The sequence below is a fragment of the Rhipicephalus microplus genome, chromosome 10, assembly GCF_043290135.1.
Source record: "Rhipicephalus microplus isolate Deutch F79 chromosome 10, USDA_Rmic, whole genome shotgun sequence".
Lineage (NCBI taxonomy): Eukaryota > Metazoa > Arthropoda > Arachnida > Ixodida > Ixodidae > Rhipicephalus > Rhipicephalus microplus.
The window spans coordinates 38,466,200-38,487,135 of NC_134709.1; the positions used below are offsets into that span (position 1 = coordinate 38,466,200).

The 20,936-nt window shown below is 43.2% G+C and overlaps 1 protein-coding gene across 1 annotated transcript in view; it reads left to right on the forward strand.

The window, feature by feature from the left end:
- Positions 1–20,936, forward strand: part of LOC119186649 (enteropeptidase) — a 61,793-nt gene that overhangs the window by 25,444 nt on the left and 15,413 nt on the right. The window contains exons 5-9 of the mRNA XM_075875492.1: positions 4,753–4,853; positions 5,782–5,882; positions 8,590–8,790; positions 11,669–11,732; positions 16,605–16,875. Coding sequence (XP_075731607.1) covers positions 4,753–4,853; positions 5,782–5,882; positions 8,590–8,790; positions 11,669–11,732; positions 16,605–16,875 — 738 coding nt within the window. The remainder of the gene's footprint in view (positions 1–4,752; positions 4,854–5,781; positions 5,883–8,589; positions 8,791–11,668; positions 11,733–16,604; positions 16,876–20,936) is intronic.

Below are 20,936 nucleotides of genomic sequence, written 5' to 3' on the forward strand. Positions count from 1 at the left end.
CCTCAAAGGAAGCTATCTGAGTTTACCCTGTGCTACTGACGTCGTCGTTGTCGTAGTAATAATATTAGGAGTTAGTAATAGGAAATAACATGAAGATCACGTCACTGGAAAGAATAAATAAAACAAAGTAATATGCATAATAACTTATTTCAAATAAATGAAAAAATGATGTTGATGATGACGATTCCCGGAAGAATGGCACAACCTACCAAGGGGAATTAGCTACGTGGCGTGCGGCAGTAGATTTTGTGAAACAAATTAGGAAAATAATAAAAATGAGAAAAAAGAGAGGAAAAGGAGGGCGAAAATAAGCGAAAAATATTGTAAACAACAAAAATATTTCTGGTAATGTTGGTCTCGTTCGATAATATGCTGCTTAAAGGAGCACTGACGTCAAATTTCAAGATCTAGATGCGCCAATCTTTCGATCACTTGGTATGCATCGGTCTTCTTGGCCAAATTTTGATGATGTCCGTCACGTCGAAGTTACTTCATTTCAACGTCAAACAGCGTAGGAAAGCCAAGGAGAAAAAACGAAAAATAGACTGCCCTGCGACATCCATACATAGTGCTACTTGTTCGGTGTGATACATTCCACAAATACTATCCTGAATGACGATACGCTAGTAACGATGACGTCGACAATATCTGTGTGTTTGGAGCACACTCCCAGCCATGCTCTCAATAGTGGCCTAGTGGCTCTCCTTGCTGAGTTCAAGCGTGCGTGTGATTCATCGTGTCGCATCAACTGATTCGCGCTGTGCTCCACGGCGTGTGCGTACGATCATTCAGAGCGACAATACCTGCCAGAATGTCAGGGAACCACTGCGTATTGAGAACCTGCTAGTCGAATCATGGAAGAAGCGGAAAGTGCGCGGCGTTTCATGCCTTTCCATGTTACGAACTTCAACGCAGCCGGTGGGTGGACTTCGCACGCACCGTTGGACAGAGGGACTGGACGCCTGTGAAGAATAGCTGCATTTGATCCTTTCACTTTGCGGCGAGCTGCTACAGTGTAAATCCTGTGTTGGCGAACCAATTGAGTTTCACTGGCAGCACGAGGCCTCTTTTCGGGACCTACCATGTGCACTGCTGCCGCTGACAGCAGAAGTTCACTCGCCAAACGTCCGCGGCATGAGGTGCGTAGTTGGTGCTCTTGAGCTCCGACAGTACGGCCGGGACTGATAAATACATTGCATTTAACGCGGAGCTTGTCAAGCAAGGATCGTCGCGAATTGCGGCGATACCCAGTTCCAGGTCGCTGCCATCATCAATTGCCGATGTTGACCGCGACGACGGCGAGGACGACGATTTTGGCGACCTGTAGGCATGTCTACGCCTTCAGAGACACAGCTGGACTGACTGTACGTGCGCTCATAGAAGACAAAACTCCAGCGTGACGTCACCATTTTTTGTGAAAGCGGCATCAGCTGTGCAACGGCCTCGACGTGGCCGCGAGGTAGCGCTGTCAGCACTACAATTTGGCGGGCTTTTCACCCATTTTGAACCACGTTTTATAGCAAATATAATAATCAATATTACAGATACTCATTCGTCACTAAGATGCCTTTTAGGTCGCAAGTCGATACTAGGGGATCGATAGCTACTCGTTGACGCCAAAATATTGACATGAGTAAATTTGATGTCAGTGCTTCTTTAGAGTTGAACATCTGAACTAAATAATTGATATAATAAGGTGAATGCATAGATGAAAGATAATCAATAGACCTAGTGATAGTTTTAACGTGACATTCTCTTTGATTATTTTAAATAAAATAATTTAACATCGTAAATGGCCCTGTTGCAGTGCCCTAATGCCAACGCCCCTAGGGAGAGGAATGCCGATGTAGAAAGCTCAAGGCCCCTTTTTGAAAAGGTTATTTTATAAATCTTTGGTTTTGAGATCTTCGACACTTCGACACTCCATAAAGAACTGCTCGATCGTTTCTGATTCATTACACTGTAAAAAATATCCGTGTTTTAACGTCGGAGCAGACCGTAGAAACTACAGAGTAACATCTGTTTCCTGAAAAATAGCGAGACTGGACGTTTAAAGCACAAACTGTGCTGCGGTTTATGGGAAACAGCAGGAGTTGCCGTAAAGCAGCAGTCGATGTTTCCGTTCTTTCGCTCCTTCCGTAAAACACCAGAAAAACGTATGTCTTCTGTACTTCAAGAACACGCTTCCGTGATTTGTGTGCACGGCGACATACTGGCTGAACTTTGACCATTCCCCCCGTTCGACAATGATACAGTGAACTAGAACAGAAAGTTAAGCGACAGCCATGGGCAATGCCTTGAGAGAGCTGTCGGCGACATACTGGCTGAACTTTGACCATTCCCCCCGTTCGACAATGATACAGTGAACTAGAACAGAAAATTAAGCGATAGCCATGGACAATGCCTTGAGAGAGCTATCGTGGCGGGTGGCTAACGTATACATACAGCGGCAACGCTGCAGTCGCCGACTAAGATGAGGCGTCCCACAGTGTGTAAGGAATGCGCAGATTCGCATTGTACGCTCATGGAAAGTCAGAAAACGAAGACGGAAAGTGTGATAACTGGGCAGGCTTTGATGAGGAAATTAAGCTTAGAGCAACATTGGGTTCGAAGATAGACTAAGAAATACGAGAGAATGAGGAAGAGAAACTGTTCATTAACTCACAATGGAGAAAAAGAGCTGCATGCAGGATCACTGGAAAGTGCCAGTATGGATACATATATATATTCGGAGAGGCGGAGAAGGATAGCAGCGGTAAAAAAGAAAAAGAGAACGTTTCAGAGTTTTTACCGATTAAGGAAGAGGATAATTACAGCATTATGATACTTCACCGCAAGGGAAGCTAAATTTACTATTAGTAGCGAAGTCGGGTTGCCATAAAAAGTTATAAAGCGAGACGATATGGTGGGCCAGCCTTCGTTAGTGTGGTCACACTGACGAAGGCTGGCCCATCAGCCGAAACATTTGTAATTAGTAAAGGTGTTTCGGCGTACGTCGTGCTTTTTCGCTTCCGATATATATATATATATATATATATATATATATATATATATATATATATATATATATATATATATATATATATATATATATATATATATATATATATATATATATATATATATATATATATATATATATATATATATATATCGTCGAAAGGCGCTGCACTTCGTTTTCAATCTTGCAAGATTGAAAGCGAACAGGTACTTGTACTGCGTCTATGAGACTTTATTGACAAAAGATAGTGAAAAAAAAACATACCCGTCCAAGAATCCCTGCATATATGTGAATCTTGATGGTGTGCATAATAGTTTACGTTTTTTTTTTTTTCGTCACATCGTGAGAATGCACGACACACAGAAGAAGAGACAGTGTACATGTTCTCCTATTTTCGTTCCTTTTTTTTTTCGTGCTTGCAAGCCTTGACTTGTTTAGTGAGAGCAATCCTATAATCGTAGCTGCGTTGTATAGTTGGCACACCAATTAACACGCAGTCAATGAAACACAGTAATGAAGTGTATTTTAAAAGGGTGCGGTTTGCTGTTTCTTTGTATGAACTCGTTGTTTTCACGCTGTTTCGCACCGTCAAGCCTACCATGCAAGCTCAAGCCCAATAATAAAATTTGGAAGGCTCGGGGAAACGTTTGTTCTTTTTATGAATTCATGAGTCTACTCGGTGAACACCGACGGCGACTTCACTTCGTCACCGAAGAATTCATCGGTTGTTGAATGGTTCTCACTACCTGCGACGAGAACATCGATTCTTCAGAACTATTTCCCTTTACACCACTTTTCCTGAATAACCGATAAATTTTTTGCACCACCATAGCTCTTCCCAACCACAACAGGCCAAAAGAAAAAAAAATGCGTTGATGGTCACACAAAATAACACGACTGCTGCGGTGTGTCCGGCCATCACTGCCCAATAGAATGGGTGCAAGATAGCATCGGTGCATCGTGGTGTCGGCTAGAATACAAAAACAAATTGTAGGCAGGCGCTAAAGTAGTCAGTTTGCCCCAAAGGGAGCGTCGCGAGTTCGATTAAAAGCCGCACCACCCGCCGGTGCCGTTTCAGCTGAGCGCCTCCCTTCGTAGCCTAAGAGGGCGCTACGAGCGTCGTGTACATCAGTCACGGCTGCATCTGCTCCCACAAAAACGCCGGATTGCCCCGGAACTTCTCTTCCTGCCTCCAAGATTCCTGTGCGCAAGGTCAGTAAAGCTGCTAAGACTCTTTTGCAACCAAAATCTTCGGGACTTAAAGCACAGAAGCGAAAAAAACCCCACAACGAGGACGCGCCCGGGGTACGTTCAAGGCTAGGCCTAACAAAGCACCCGCGCCGACCCAACACTGGCGCGGGCGCAACGCCGGCTACTAGTGACCCCAATGCCGAAGTGCCCATGATGCTGTCCGCGTTCGACATGGACACCACACCACCTTTGAGTGCAACAGACAAAGCACACGTGTTTTCCATGCCTGCACCGCTTGCAAGTCATACGTTCATTACTACAAAAATAGGTGTAGGAGACGACAGGGGCAGGAACTATCACTTGGCTGTGTGTAAACTTATTTTGCCATATTTGGCGGAATCTGAGTGACAGCCGTGAGGTACGATTGGTGCTCGCATTTTGCATGCAGGTTGTGTTGCATCTTGTTATTGATTTACGTGCTCAGGACCAAGTAGTGCTAGCAGTTCATTTGTTTGGTTCCTCACTTGTCAAGTTTTTTGGCGCACTCTTCACTTGTTCAGCTCAGTGGTCTCTGGCACCCTACGTGGTCAAGGCAGGCGGCTATTGTCAGAGCTCTCTCACCTTCCTGCGAAGTCCATCACCTGGCACACATCACAATCAGGTAGGCATTTATTTCACCGTTATCGATCATTACCTATCTTATAAACAGTTATAAGGTGCACTCGCATGCCACAGCTCATACGAGCTAGGCATGTAACATGTCTGTCGCTATTATAAGGTGAATAATGAAACACGTGTTTGCCATGCTTGCATCGCTCATACATACCTTATTACTAAATTAGGCACAGAAAACAGTAGGGGTAGCAACGGTAACATTACTGTGCGTAGGCATATTTCAGTGCATTTTGTGGATTTTTAGTGTCGGCTATGAGGTACGACCATAGTGCTCGCACGCTGTGTTGCACCTTTATTGAGTTGCGCATGCAGGAAGCAGTACAGTGAACAGTTTAATTCTTCGGAATTATATGAAGCATTGCTTGCACTCAGCAATAACGGCATTTTTCCTTTGTTAGTGTCACTTAATTGTATTATTGTGGTGAAGCCTGCTGTTGAGTTGCATCTTTGTAGTTTGAGGATGTCACAGGTCTGTTTGTGCACGCACTCATTAGTGATCTCCTCGGTGCCCATGCACATGGCTGTTATAAGGTGCACTTGTAAGCCGGATCAGCAGGAGTCTGCTGTCACGTACACACCAGGCGTGTACGTGTCTTTGTCGTCTTATCGAGCGCAGACAAAGCACTCGTGTTTTCCATGCCTGCATCGCTTGCAAGTCATACGTCCATTACTACAAAAATAGGTGTAGGAGACGACAGGGGCAGCAACTGTCACTTGGCTGTGTGTAAACTTATTTTGCCGTACTTGGCGGAATTTGAGTGACAGCCGTGAGGTACGATTGGTGCTCGCATTTTGCATGCAGGTTGTGTTGCATCTTGTTATTGATTTACGTGCTCAGGACCAAGTAGTGCTAGCAGTTCATTTGTTTGGTTCCTCACTTGTCAAGTTTTTTGGCGCACTCTTCACTTGTTCAGCTCAGTGGTCTCTGGCACCCTACGTGGTCAAGGCAGGCGGCTATTGTCAGAGCTCTCTCACCTTCCTGCGAAGTCCATCACCTGGCACACATCACAATCAGGTAGGCATTTATTTCACCGTTATCGATCATTACCTATCTTATAAACAGTTATAAGGTGCACTCGCATGCCACAGCTCATACGAGCTAGGCATGTAACATGTCTGTCGCTATTATAAGGTGAATAATGAAACACGTGTTTGCCATGCTTGCATCGCTCATACATACCTTATTACTAAATTAGGCACAGAAAACAGTAGGGGTAGCAACGGTAACATTACTGTGCGTAGGCATATTTCAGTGCATTTTGTGGATTTTTAGTGTCGGCTATGAGGTACGACCATAGTGCTCGCACGCTGTGTTGCACCTTTATTGAGTTGCGCATGCAGGAAGCAGTACAGTGAACAGTTTAATTCTTCGGAATTATATGAAGCATTGCTTGCACTCAGCAATAACGGCATTTTTCCTTTGTTAGTGTCACTTAATTGTATTATTGTGGTGAAGCCTGCTGTTGAGTTGCATCTTTGTAGTTTGAGGATGTCACAGGTCAGTTTGTGCACGCACTCATTAGTGATCTCCTCGGTGCCCATGCACATGGCTGTTATAAGGTGCACTTGTAAGCCGGATCAGCAGGAGTCTGCTGTCACGTACACACCAGGCGTGTACGTGTCTTTGTCGTCTTATCGAGCGCAGACAAAGCACTCGTGTTTTCCATGCCTGCATCGCTTGCAAGTCATACGTCCATTACTACAAAAATAGGTGTAGGAGACGACAGGGGCAGCAACTGTCACTTGGCTGTGTGTAAACTTATTTTGCCGTACTTGGCGGAATTTGAGTGACAGCCGTGAGGTACGATTGGCGCTCGCATTTCGCATGCATGTTCTGTTGTGTCTATTGATTTGCGTGCTCAGCAGTTCATTTCTTTGGAATTGCACGACACATTGCTTACACCCGACAACATTGCGAATTTGCACGTCACTTAGCCATACTACTGCTTAACTGCAGCTAATCCAGCATGGGAGTCCTTGTGTGTACCCAAGAAGTTGGTGTATGGCAACAGAATCAAGCGATCGCATATGCGAAGTTTTGGGTGCCCTATCTTGAAGCCACCCATTTCCATCTCTTGCGCGTACTACTGGCAGGCTACGGTGCAATTCATACTTGGTATCAACTGTTTGATTAGTCAATATATCACAAAAAGCTTTAAGTAATTGTTTAAAGTAATTATGTTTCAAGCTAAAATTTTAAAGTAATTGTATTCAATATTGGACCTGGCTGCACTTGAGAGGCTGAAGCTGCTTTCACATATGTGCAAGATATGAACATCTGTTGTCAACATTAGCGATATAATGGATAGCATTACTTAAGTTGTGAACATGTGTAATGTTGGAGCATATGCTAAGCTCACTTTTGACTGCACATTCAGGAATAGCCTTTTAAGAGACCCAAGTTGCGCAAGTATGGGTGCAGTTTTCTGTAGAATTTGTGCAGTTAATGTTACAGTCTCCGTCATTATTTCTTTTCCTTGCGCCGCCTGCTTCAACTTAGTTTAAACATTTGTAGCAGGTCAAGAATATTTATATTCACTGTGCTCTTATATAGAGGACTGCTTAAAAAGCATTGGCTAATGTTCATATGAAATTGAACATAACCTGACATGCTAACCAGATATTGGAATGATTCTACTATTGTAGACTGTAAGGTATTATTACCATTGTAGCAGTGTTTTTATTATAAAATTGGGCGGTCTGAAAAAGTGCACAAGCCAGTGAATGTAATTTAGCAAAATAAGTGCTCTACCTTCATTGCAGCCATAACATCAATGAAGAATGCCCACTTGCCGGCATTGCGCACAGACATTTTCAACATTGACCGACTACTTCGAGCACTACCACTATCACAGCAGTGTGTTGGGCGGTGCCCTTTGCCCTTGTGAGCCTTGTGGAGCTTTGTTTAAAAACTATCAGAGCCTAAGAAGTCACGTCTTCAGACATCACAAGAAGCGATGCAGCAAACAGACTGATGATGCGTTTGTCTGCTCTGTGTTGTCATGCGGGGCGAGTGTGCCTACTCGCACGGAGCTTCTTGGTCACATAGCTGCCCATCTGGAGAGTGGAATTGATGCTGTTATGTGTCCTTTTGTGGGTTGTGGTAGTGTGCTGAGGTCAGCAGGTTCCTTCAGAACACATGTTTCAAGGTATCACCGGGGCAAAACTGCAACACAGTGCACGGAAGTACCTGAAATTGAATCCAGTTCAGATCAAGAGCACAGTAGCACACCCCCTGCTGATGTTGGAGATAACTGTGAAAGGGAGTCTGGTTGTGACAGCGATTTGCCGCTGAACCCCTTTTTTTTTTTATAGTGATGTCATAATCGTGGAGTGCACGCCATTTTCCTGCTCATATGCTTTGGTGTTTACAAAAACAAAAGGAGCCTTTTTTATTTTGCAAACAAAATCTGTTGCAATCAATGCTCTATCTCGTCCACTTCTTTTTTTCTTGTCTATGTGGTTTACGTCCCTACCTTTCTTCAGCCTGAACCTACTAGCCAACAACATGTTCTAGTAAGCTGGTGCAGTAGTTTCAGGGTGGTATTCCCCACCAGTCTGTTTTTTGTCTTCTTTTTTTGGCGTGTCACAGCTGTTGCACTCAATTGTAGGGTGGTAATATAGTTCTACATTTCAATCAGTTTTCACTTTAATATCTCTACAGATGAATTCATCTATTATCAAGTAACTGTTATTTACTTTGATTTTTGGAATAATTGCAGGAAATCTTCCAGGAGAGGATGGCGGCCTGTGCGCCTGCATTATTTCAGATGATGGAGGAGGCGCCGACGAAACATACTATGGAACTGGTGGTGCGCGTGAGAGACGAAGGACAAAGAGAAAAAGCAGTCCAGGTAGCTGTGCTACCATTCCTCTGCGCGCATTTTAAGGAAGACAAGAACTACCTTTACCAAGTATTTGAAGTAAGTTTCACTTTGTTGCATTATGTTAGTACAAAACTGGACAGTAACATCTTTTCAGAAAGTGATGTATTGGTTTGTTGAGAACAGCTTTAGGTTCTAGATTTTATAGAATACAGTCGATCCCGGGTATATCAAACTATGATATATCGAATTATTGGCTATATCAAAAAGTTGAGAGATCCCCTTGAATTTCCCATGCAAAAATACGGGACTGCTGTACACATCTATCGAACTCACGCACAGCAGAACATCCGCTAAATTGAACTCTGAGCCACGCTAAAGCCCACAAATTGCATTTTTCCTAACAAATAATGATCATTTATAGCCACAATTCGACAAGTTCCGATCCCTTTTCGCGTGCAAGTGACTAAAAGGGGGTGCTGAAAAGTGAAACATTGAAACTCCATCTTGCTGATCTAGCTCGTTGCACAGCACTTGTGAGTGCACCGGTATGCTTGATGTGCGATCTGCAGGTTTTAACGTGGGGGCATGGTGATGACCGAGGGCACCAAAACGAAGTGGAATGACTTAAGGAAGTTTAGTGATCTCATTGCGATGTTCGCATTCAATCGTGTATGATGGCATGTGGGACTGAAAAGCGTGGCCTTCGAGATGTGCAACTTCATGAGGTATTTTGGTGCTTCCGGTTTTAGAACGCTCATTTCGGAGGCTACGCTTTTTTCTAGCTTTCCGCACCAAAGCAACAGCTGTCGGTTACAAAATGACAAAGCCACAAGTGACATCGCTATCACCAACATGCTGACGGTGGGAGCTTGCTCGTTTGTGGGCAGCATCGCCTTTTGTGGCTTGTGGACCTGTGTACTTCTCGCCTCGTTACTGATAAATCATCATTTGGAAGTCGGCGCTACACATTGATACGCTCGTAGCGATAAAAATCATGGCTGGTGCTAGGAGCGACCTCAAGTAAAGCACAGTCGTGAACTGTTTCTTTGCGGGCTTTGTGCCAGGTGACGACTTTGAGTGCGTCATGACTGCTGTCAAGGGCGTACAATGCCTCAGTAAATTCTATGCCTTGTTAGTGTTTTCGGGCACCATCTCGGACAGCGAGCGGCTTCATTGGAGCAGAAGACGACGTCGCTGGTTCTGACTGCATGGATGCCGAGATGATGCCCAATGTTGACGGTGCCGTGGAATTATTGCTTTCGCCACCAACGCTCTACGGAGCTTACATTGGCATTCAGTGCCACTCAGCGCTGTTGTGGCCGAATGAGCTGAATTTGCTTACTTGGAAGGGTCCAGTGATATTGAGGACAACTGAAACTTGGTGGCACGCAAAAAGAGAGAAAAGTTTACAGACTATTTTCAAGTGAAATGAAGTGCGATAACTTGCAAAAGTAGATGTTCAGGCCTTGTTCTTTATCATATTGTGAGAGAATCATTCTTTAAGTGCTTGTTAGGATTTCAAAAAACTGTTTTTAGGTCTGAGATGCTCTAATTTATGCCTTAAATACACATATTTTGTGTTTCGACTCATCGATATATTGAACTACATATATCGCGATCCCCTTCGAGTTCAATATATCTGGGATCGACTGAATGCTGTGCAGGTTTTTAGCACAAAACAATAGCTTTTTCAGTTGAATTTTGTGAAAAAAGCTGCTTTTGTATAAAGGAAAATTAAACTTTGACTGCTGAAATCAGTTTTCTTCTAATTTCACAATTTCTGAACTTTGAGCAGACTTAACTTTTTTACACTTCTTAATCGATGTATTTTCTTCCCATAAAGAACAAGTGCAATGCTACCGTATGAGAATTTAGTGACCGCTGCAGCAAAATTTTTTGACAGAACAAATATGCTAAACATCCAAAAATACCTAATTCATGAATTGCTGGACACAAGTTAAAAGGAGGATAGTGTAGCTTTGCATATCTTTTGCCTTTGTGCTTCATTTTAAGGTAATTTTGGTGGCTTTGTACAGCAGCATTATTCATTAAAATTACACCGGAACACGCGCTTTGTCACAAGTATCAGCATTTGAAGATAGTGTAAAAAAAAGGCAATTTTCAATTTTTTTGTGGAACTTACTTTGGTTATCCGCATTGTGTCGTAGTCACAAAAATGTTCTGAAAAAAAAAATACACTGCCCTTGAGCCAACAGTTAGTGCGGGCAGGTGCCATTGTTTCATCAGAGCCACTAGGATAGGGAGTGAAGTCCCCAAGCATCCGACTATAAAGTTCACAGAGTGAATGAGAAGGAACGTAGCGCTGTGAAAAGTGAGACTTCATGCAACAAAAACTGTGTTGGGGCATGGTGCACGCATGGTGAACCACAGTGCACAAACTTGGTTTACTAGCCTTTTTCAGGCTCAATGGGAAAAAAAGTGTTTGTGTGCAATCAGAGTGCTCCACATGCACAAAGCATTAGTTTTTTGCAATGCACTGCAGAACAATGTTTCTCGTCACTTTGGCTGTAGTGCCTCATTACGACGCAGTGAGGAGGGCACTAAGAATGGGAATAGGCCAGAGTTGTTGCAAGATGTTGCTCACTTTGTCCCTTGCTGTCGCACATGCAAAATAATTTTAAGCAATACTATCACCACTAACATTGATATATTGACCTGCAATCATTCAGAGTTGTCTATGATGTTGCTGTAATCCAAAGAGAAAAATGAATCAAAATGTGAGCAGGTTTTTTTGCGTGCTCGCTATCCATTCTACTTTGCTCTAAAATTGTTCCAAGTTTCAAGGCTCCTAGGTAGGTAATTTGTACTTGGTGCACACAGCCTGCAATAGACCAGGAACCATGGTGGAAAACGGAATTGCAGGGATCGCATCTCTGATTTATATATTGGAATGGCCGCAACTGTACATATCTCTTTGTGCTTTTGTGTACATGGGATATTTTTGCTCATCCAGGAGGGAACAAGCATCACTGAAAAGCTTGCCGAGTTGCCATCAACGCCTACAATCATTGCACTGGGTGAGTTCCCTTGTCGATATCATTATGTGTTGATTGTTGTGCGAGGAGGTCAAGTAAATTGATGACATTTTACAACATGAGTGTGAGCCTAACTCCAGCTACAAGGTGCAGTAGATACTTATACACTTAAATAACAGATGTTGTCGGAGGAGAAGAGTGGAAGATGAGGGCAGACCTGCAACTGGGTTTTATTCAGTACACTCATGCAGGGAACCTGCGTTCATTCTGATAGTCTGAGTGAAGTATCACAGACACAATCATTGCTTTTGTTCATTAGGAAAAAAGCCTAGGCAAGCTCAAGTGCCATTGGGTCACAACTGCATCTCAATTCTTGTCTTTGCCAGTAAAGTCTGCCATGGTTTACTAAAAGTAAACAATTCGTATGCATTTAAGTTGGGCAGGTGAGAACCTTGTCTGGTCTTTATCAAGGGCTGGTGTTCCCTACATCATTCATTTATACATTGACCTGTATGACCAATGTTAACATTCCTCCATGTCTGAGTGACTTCGTTATCCTACTTGACGAGCGCACGTCGAACTCAGTGGGGTGGCACTTAGTGCAATCTTGCACACCTCATAGAGGCAATGCGGGGTCTTAGCATTTACCTTGAACGGCACAGAAGAGTAACCTTCACCCACAAACTAGCTCACCAGACAAAATGCTGTGCTTTAATATTAACCCAACTTTAACATCAGATCATACATTCTGAACATATTTACCACGAGCATGTGAAGACTTATTTTATGATTGTGCGTATTCGAAGACTGAAAAAGGCCATTGCACATTTTTTCAAAGGAAGCCTTGGAAAAATTTTGGGAGCGTACAAACCACTAGTAGGGTGTGTAAAATTGCACTAAGTGCCACACCTTTTAGTTTGTTAGTTGCTTATCAAACCAGGAGGAATGTTTACATCAATCAAACAGGCCAATATATATATGAACGGCGCAGGGAACACAAGTTGTTGATTCCTGACAAGGGTCTTATCTGCCTCTGACTTCAGTGAAAGTCCATTGATTACTTGTCAGAAACTATGACAGCCATTACTGGCAAGAATGAAATTCGGAGATGCAGCCTTGACCAATTGGCTCCTAAGCTTGCTGAGGTCTTCTTTTTTTTTTTCAGGAGGAAAATGATTGGGCCAGCGTATTTGGCTCAGATTGTACAAGAATTAATGCAAGTCTATGATGCATAGATGAGGAATTTGCAGACTGTAGTGTGTAACCATACGTGTTCTAAATGAAGCCCATTGACGAGTCTGTACCCATCCTTGTGCTCTTCTCATATGTTTCATTTGAACCACACCTTGATAACCTTAAAGGGCTCCAACACGAAAAAGGGCAGCAGGTGCGAAGGTGGCCAGAAGTCTCGCACAAGTGTGCACACAAAGATAATGAAGTTGGCCCAGAAGCTGCGTTTCAATCAGTGAAAGTGTGAGCATGAATCATACACATTTTCTGATGATATCCGGTTATTAGAGCTGAATATTATCTTGATTGTGGCTTTGCATTTTCAATTTAATTTGTTTGTAAGTATTATGAGCCTGGCGTTTTCTTTTTTTTTGTCCTTCGGAGTGTAGTCAAAATATACTGCTATTATTTCACAAGAGCCAGCACATGAAAATGCACTCTCAATTGAGATTTCTATATACTGTGAATTGTGCCAAGGACATATAGTATGTTGTGAAAAGAGAAAAATGGAAGGTTTGGCCTTAATTTTATCCTAGTTATCAATCTCACTGATGCTTCGTTAAAGAACCCCAGGTGGTCGAAATTTCCGGAGCCCTCCACTACAGCGTTTCTCATAACCATATGTGGTTTTAGGACATTAAACCCCATATATCTATCTAATCTCACTGATGCTTATGTTAAACAGGGTTTGGAAATTCATTCATCTAAACCAAGGGCATACACAGAACTTTTTAGGGGGAGGGGGCCCTTTTTGATCTGAACCAGAGGTCTGGGCAGGCAAATGGTAATTTTGCGCTAAGTATTTCATGGAGAAAAAAGTTTGGGGGGAAGGAGGGGAGAGGCACGGGCCCGGTGTGCCACCGCCTGGCTACGAATAAGTGTAGTGTATATTCACATGATGTTTCTTAGTTCAGGTCAAGCTCTTTCAGTTTTTTTACAGGATCCTCAACCCCCCCCCCCCCTCCCACCTCAGCATAGTGAAAAAAAACATTCTGTGATCAATAAACAGTGCTTAAAAAATTTCACTAAAGCTGCTGCTTGGGCGAGTTGGTTCATGATTAAAATATGTGCCGTCTTTTTTTGCGCTGGTAAATCTATATTAAGAAAGTTCAGCCATAATTTGTAGCTATATGTGGCACATAGAGCTTAACAGCAGAATGCAAAGTTGAAAATCAGTATAGGTATTCACCCGTGCATTCTGCTATACAATAGCAACAAATATTTCTGAAAATGTAACTGCTCATTCTGAGCATGATCAGAGCCAGTGGGAAACTTCTCAGGAGCGCCGGGCAGGCCCTATACATCCTGTGCATTTTTGCTGATTTTAGGTAGTTTTCTCAGTGACTAAAAGGGATATTCATATAATCCATACATCATTTTCTTCCAAACTTTTTGCTCTTTTAACTTCATAATATAGAATTTTTGTGAATTTTTTACCACTAGAGCTTGACTTTTGAGTTAATTGGCATCTATGAAAATTTGTAACACAATAACGGTAAAGTGCATAGCTTCTATTTTGCTTCAGTAGCTGTATACAAAAAAAATAATCAACTGGTTATCTTAAAATACATGGGAAATAATGGTAGCTAAGTAATAAAAAACTGTTTTGAGATATGGAATAAAGTTCAAAAACAGGTGAAAAGTGATCGCACTGTCAGAAACACTGTTCAATTATTTTGTTTAGTAGTTACAAGCTTGGTAATCACTGCCAAAGTCAATTTTTCGCCGTGGAGCCTCTCGCAATGCTTGTCTTGTTTTTTTTTTTTTGTGAGATGTCATTCAGCTCTATCTGCAACGTATCGTCAAGTGTGGTCAACGATTTCCAGCAAATTCATTGTAGTTTGGCCAAGCTTCAATCCTATCTCAGAATAGAGGCTCGTGTGATACTACCATTATTAAATGCAAAAAAAATATTCAATGTCGCCATTTCTAGGACTCTCACCCTAAACAAAGAAAGGAAAGATTCTGTGACTCAATTCCCATTAACTCAACACTTACACTGAGTCGTTCTCACACATTGTTATTCAGTTGCATCAGAAATATTAGTCCATGTCCATTAGAGCATACCCGTTGTCCCCATGTATATACGTGATTCACCTCGAAAGATGCTGAAAAGGCTGGGAGGTTTAACAATAAAGAGCTTGCTGGTTCAGCACCTCAGTACGTCACAGGGATTTATTCACATTAACAAGAAAACTGTACGGGCTTCAACGAAATTTACACTTCCTCAGAACCTTCTTTACCCCCAGCATCTAAGGTTATCGACAAGCACGGCAAATGCAAGGTGTAATGATGCTAGGAGCTGAAAGTGTTCCAACCTATGTATTCTGAAGGCGGATTGTGAATACAAAGGTGCACAGTGTCTTCGGACTGCTTTAGAAGTTACCCGACAATCTTCTATACACAGCTGACTCTAGACAAGCATTTTGACTTTTGTACGTCAGAAAATTAGGCCGTAAGCATAGAGCGAATGCAAGGGGCTTGCACTAGAGTGTGTTTTCACTGACTACTTCCTTTTGGAAAAACTGGTTTTGAGCCACCAAAAATGCTGTTTATGAAAAGCACGAATGTGGATGCACAAAGGGACACCCCTCCCCAAATTGCAAAGAAAACAAAGCGATTTTTTTTTTTCACATTTTGCTCTACCACGTGCCCCTACTTTTTGTATCAAGGGCCATATACATACACAGAGAAGGCATTATAAAGTGTGTGTAAGTTGCTTCTTGCATTCATTTGATCACTTGTTTTTCACATTCTTTTCAGGCATAAACATGCTGAAGTGATGAAGAATGGTGATGTAGCAAGCTACAGCACATGTATTATATGTAAATAAATTCATCTGTGTTTTGTTAATGTTGCATTATTATTTATATGGTATGCAGCAGCAGGGGTGGTTTACACACACACAGTACATAAAGACTGCATTAGTGTAGGTTGAAACAGTACATAAAATTGGACATAAAACTCAATCATGAGAATCTACAGGCAGCCACATAAACATTCCATTCCATCCCGTAAAACATCGGCTTTTCGACAGTACTGGTCAACAAAAGCTTGTGTTAGTTTTTCACAAATTAAGTTACTACCAAAACTAAGTTTATTTTATGCTCAGTGAAACAACTCTTTCCTTCAAGGCAAAGAAACTACACAAAACCTTAGTCAAGCACAGAAAAGCCATTAAACGAAACCAGGTGTTTTACTGAAGCTTCTGTTTTCATTAATAATAACGGAATAATTTACAGCCAGACTGCTCTACAGCGATCTCCGTTTATTCCTCCTCTAAATACAGCAAATTCTGTATTCCTACAAACAGAGTCATGATGTGTTTGAGATAACAGATTTGCTGTGTTTGGGATAACAGATTTGCTGTGTTTGGAATAACAGATCTGCTGTGTTTGGAATAACAGATTTGCTGTGTTTGGGTTAACAGATTTGCTGTGTTTGGGTTGACAGATTTGCTGTGTTTGGGTTGACAGATTTGCTGTGTTTGGGTTAACAGATTTGCTGTGTTTGAAATAACAGATCTGCTGTGTTCAGGAATACAGATATGATGTGAAAGAGAATACGGAAAAATGTATAACAGAGACTTCGTGATACGGAGCCTGCTGTTACTCATTTACAGAATGCCTCCGGCAACGATTTACCAGCAGCTTTTGCTGTGTACCGAGACATTTTTTTTTACAGTGTACCTGAACTGGAGCCTGGTTTTGTACGATGTGTCGCTACGTTGTCCGCAAAATGACGTGTCCGATCCATGTCGTCCTTGTCTTCGGGCAAGTTGCGGCAGTGCCCCGAGCGACACGGACCGGATCGTGGGCGGCACGGAGGCGTCGATGGACCGCTGGCCCTGGATCGCCCAACTGCGCGCGCCCCGGGACGAGCCGAACGGATACCGCTGCACGGCCACGCTCATAGCGTCCAAGTGGCTCCTCAGCGCGGCGCACTGCTTCAAAATGTGAGTCAACGTTATTTTTTTTTGTATCTCTTTTCTGAATCATGCGCTTCCAGTATTCTCTAGCAGCCATTCAGTCTTCACATGACAGTGCGCAGCTACCAAATATAACACAAAACATTTTAATAAACCAGGGTTTGCTAGCTTTCAATGACATTGCGTCAATGGAATATTTGGAAAGCAGCACAATATAAGCTGTCAATAGAAAATGAGAGCTGGTTATAGAGACTTTAATAGGACGGGTTATTTAAAGAACTGCACTTTTTAATATGCTTAAAATAACCCCTTTCATATAGGATTAAAAAAATTGGCAGCATATCCACGGAGTGAATGATGGAGAGTGGGGCGAAGCATCCGTCCGTCCATTCGTTCTTCCTTCCGTCCATCCATGCGTGCGTCTGTGTGACCTTCCATCCGCCCGTCCGTGCGTGCGTCTGTTCGTGCGTCCGTCCCTGCGTTCGTCCGTGCATCCGCCCCTGCGTCCCTTCATGCGTCCATCCATGCATCTGTCTGGGTGTCCGTTCGTCCATCTATTCGACACTCCAAGTACCACCATCTGACATATTTTCATCATATATTCGCAATATAGAAGCACCGCCATCCAACGGACATTCCAAGGACTAAACGAGAGGTGGCACACGCACACTTTATTACGGCTTGCGCTTCGTGTCTACTTCCCACCTTTAACCACTTCGAGTTCATGGTATATACTAGTTCATTGTATTCATGGCACTGCGGCTCAACGCTCGCTTAACCTTTCTAAAACTAAGGGGGTTACACCCAGCGAGTATAACGTAGCAACCCTTTCTTGTCAGATAGTGCTCAATGTACATGCCAATGGCTGTTAATGGGGGTCGCAGCGTGCGCATTAACTAAATGCCGAATGCTCCTGTCTGTCATTCCCTATTAGCAGCCATTGTCATGTACATTGAGCACTATTTTATATTGTTCAACAACGCACCAAAGAAATCTCTCACCGACACCACCTTGGAGGTCAAAAATGTTATACTTGTTACATACTGCAACGGCTGCGAGGGACGAACAGGTGCCGCTATAAGGAGCTCCACCCCTAAAATGCTATCCTTCTTGGCAGTTACAAGTGAACAAGCTTAGTGGAGGAAAATATTATGAAGAAGCACGCCTAGCATGTACAAGCAAACCTCACCTGAAGCCGCTACCTCGTCGTGTTGTTTCATTTCTTTTTTGGTAAGCTCAAGGGGGAAAAAATTGAGGAGCGAGTGCGCCCAGCGTCCACACGCTAACTTACCTAGACACCAGCCACATTTCCCAATACGCTCTTCTTTCTTTTTTGTATGGCTGAACTTCAGAATTTTGACATGAAGATCCCTCCTGTAATTTTTTTTCCTTCCTCCGGGCTAACAAGCTCTGCACGTAACACCATGGAACGCTTGTCACGTAAGAATTAATAACAATAGTTTTCTTGAAAACAATGGTTTCCTTTGATAAGGCAAGTGATTTGTTAGTTGTTAGTTGCAACTTAAAATATGTTTTTTTTTTTGCTAGACAGTGATGTCAGACTAAATTTGCCAGGTCTTCGAAGTTTTCGAGTTATATTCAGCAACATGAACATGTCTGTCGGTTTAGGTAACTATCAAACATCCAAAAAAACTGGCTGACGTGCCTGAAATGAGCAAATGTGATTGGATGGGATGTCTGTGCAAATCCTCTCTGGCAGGGACAGTGACAGCTGCGAGTGGAGCTTGTATTTATTCTTAGGTTGTAACTGACTGCACTATAGCGTGAGGTGCTCGCGTTTGCGCAATGACGAATGTAAAGTCTTTGCGGGACGCTATAATGAACATCGGAGTATAGCTTAAAAGGGCGATGTGTCGTAGAGCGCTGATCCTCTGGGCACAGGAGCGCGTTGAAGCGGCTGGAATCCGTTTCCACAAATCTTGCGGGTTCATCCTGTTTGCTGACGATGACACTGTTTTCCCCTCCGGTAAAAGTGTCAGTTTGATATTATCCAAGCTTCACGATACTGTCAATATTGTGTCCTGTTGTCGAGTTAGAGTGTTGCATGTTAGACCGTTATACCTTGCTACACCATTTGCACATGTGCTTGGATTTTTTGTCTCGCAGACAGTGGACATCAATTACTTTTTTAGAGAGCATTTAAACAGAACAGAACATGCACACACAAACAAAATTGTCACAAAAAGGTTTCTGTGCACATTTACATTACATCGTAAGCAAAAATAAAATAAACGTGAATTTTTAAATTTTACACAATTACATGTCGTTTCTGCCGGTTCTGAACAGACATCAGCCTACCAAAACTAGGCAGGCCGAAAGACAAGTTTTAGGTGTTTCACAGATGAACACAAGAGGGCAGTTTGATAATAGCCAAGCTTAACGATACTGCCAATGTTGTGTCATGGCGTCCAGTTATTGTTGAATATTATACAGTTATACCTAGCTACACCACTTTGTTTAGAAAAAAATGTTTAACGATTTCGATTACTTCGTACTCAACTATGGGAGAGCACTGAGCCGTCCTGCTAAAATAATTACTACTTGCTGCGAAAAATTGCTGCACATCCATGAAGCGAATGCCGATAATGGGGTAATGCAGTGTACATCGGCTGACGAATCGGGGCCTTCTATATTGTTTTGGTGAAAAGCGTTTTGTTTTGTTCCTGATAACCTTTCGCTCTGTCATGCGCTTTAATTAATGTGGTTTGAATGTCAGCGCGTGTGCGATGTTGTGACCTTTTTTTTTTTTAACCATATGCGCGCCATGTACGCTCTGTAGACGGTATTGCGCCCAGATGTTACGCAAGTGCGCTTCGGCGAGGAATTATGACGAGCCTCGACAACAAAGGTTTTCCAACGACCAAACAGTGGTTCAGCGATAAAAAAAAAGCTTTCGTCGGGGACTCGACAACTGTACCCTTCAGTTTTCAACACACCTTACCATATCTTGTTCATTGTGTCGGGTGTATTAAACATCTATAATTCAATGAGTAAGGCAGGCAAACACACCCGCCCGGCCGCCTGCCCGCGCGCGCACACACACACAAACACACACACACGCGCGCGCGCTCACGCACACACACACACACGCGCGCGCGCGCGCGCGCGCACACACACACACACACGCACGCACGCACACACACACACACACACACACACACGCAAACACACACACGCAAACACACACACACACACTAAAACACACACACAAACAGACAGACAGACACAGACAGACACACACACACACACACACACAAACACACAGACACACACACACACACGCACGCACACACGCACACAAACACACACACACACGCATGCGCGCACACACACGCAAACACACACACACACAAACACACACACACACACGCAAACACACACAAACACACACACAAACAGAGAGACAGACACAGACACACACAGACACACACACACACAAACACATAGACACACACACAGACAGACACAGACACGCACACACAGACAGACAGGCAGACAGACAAACACACACATACACAAACACACACATACTAAAAACACACACAAACAGACAGACAGACACAGACACACACACAGACACACACACAAACACACAGACACACACACAGACAGACACAGACACACACACACAGACAGACAGGCAGACAGACACACACACACACACACACACACACACACACACACACACACGCTAAAACACACACACAAACAGACAACAGACACTCGCCCCGCCACGGTGGTCTAGTGGCTAAGGTACTCGGCTGCTGACCCGCAGGTCGCGGGTTCGAATCCCGGCTGTGGCGGCTGCATTTCCGATGGAGGCGGAAATGTTGTAGGCCCGTGTACTCAGATTTGGGTGCACGTTAAAGAACCCCAGGTGGTCAAAATTTCCGGAGCCCTCCACTACGGCGTCTCTCATAATCATATGGTGGTTTTGGGACGTTAAACCCCACAAATCAATCAATCAACAAACAGACAGACAGACACAGACACACATACACACACACACACGCACACACTAAAACACACAGACAGACACACAGACACACACACAGACACACACACAG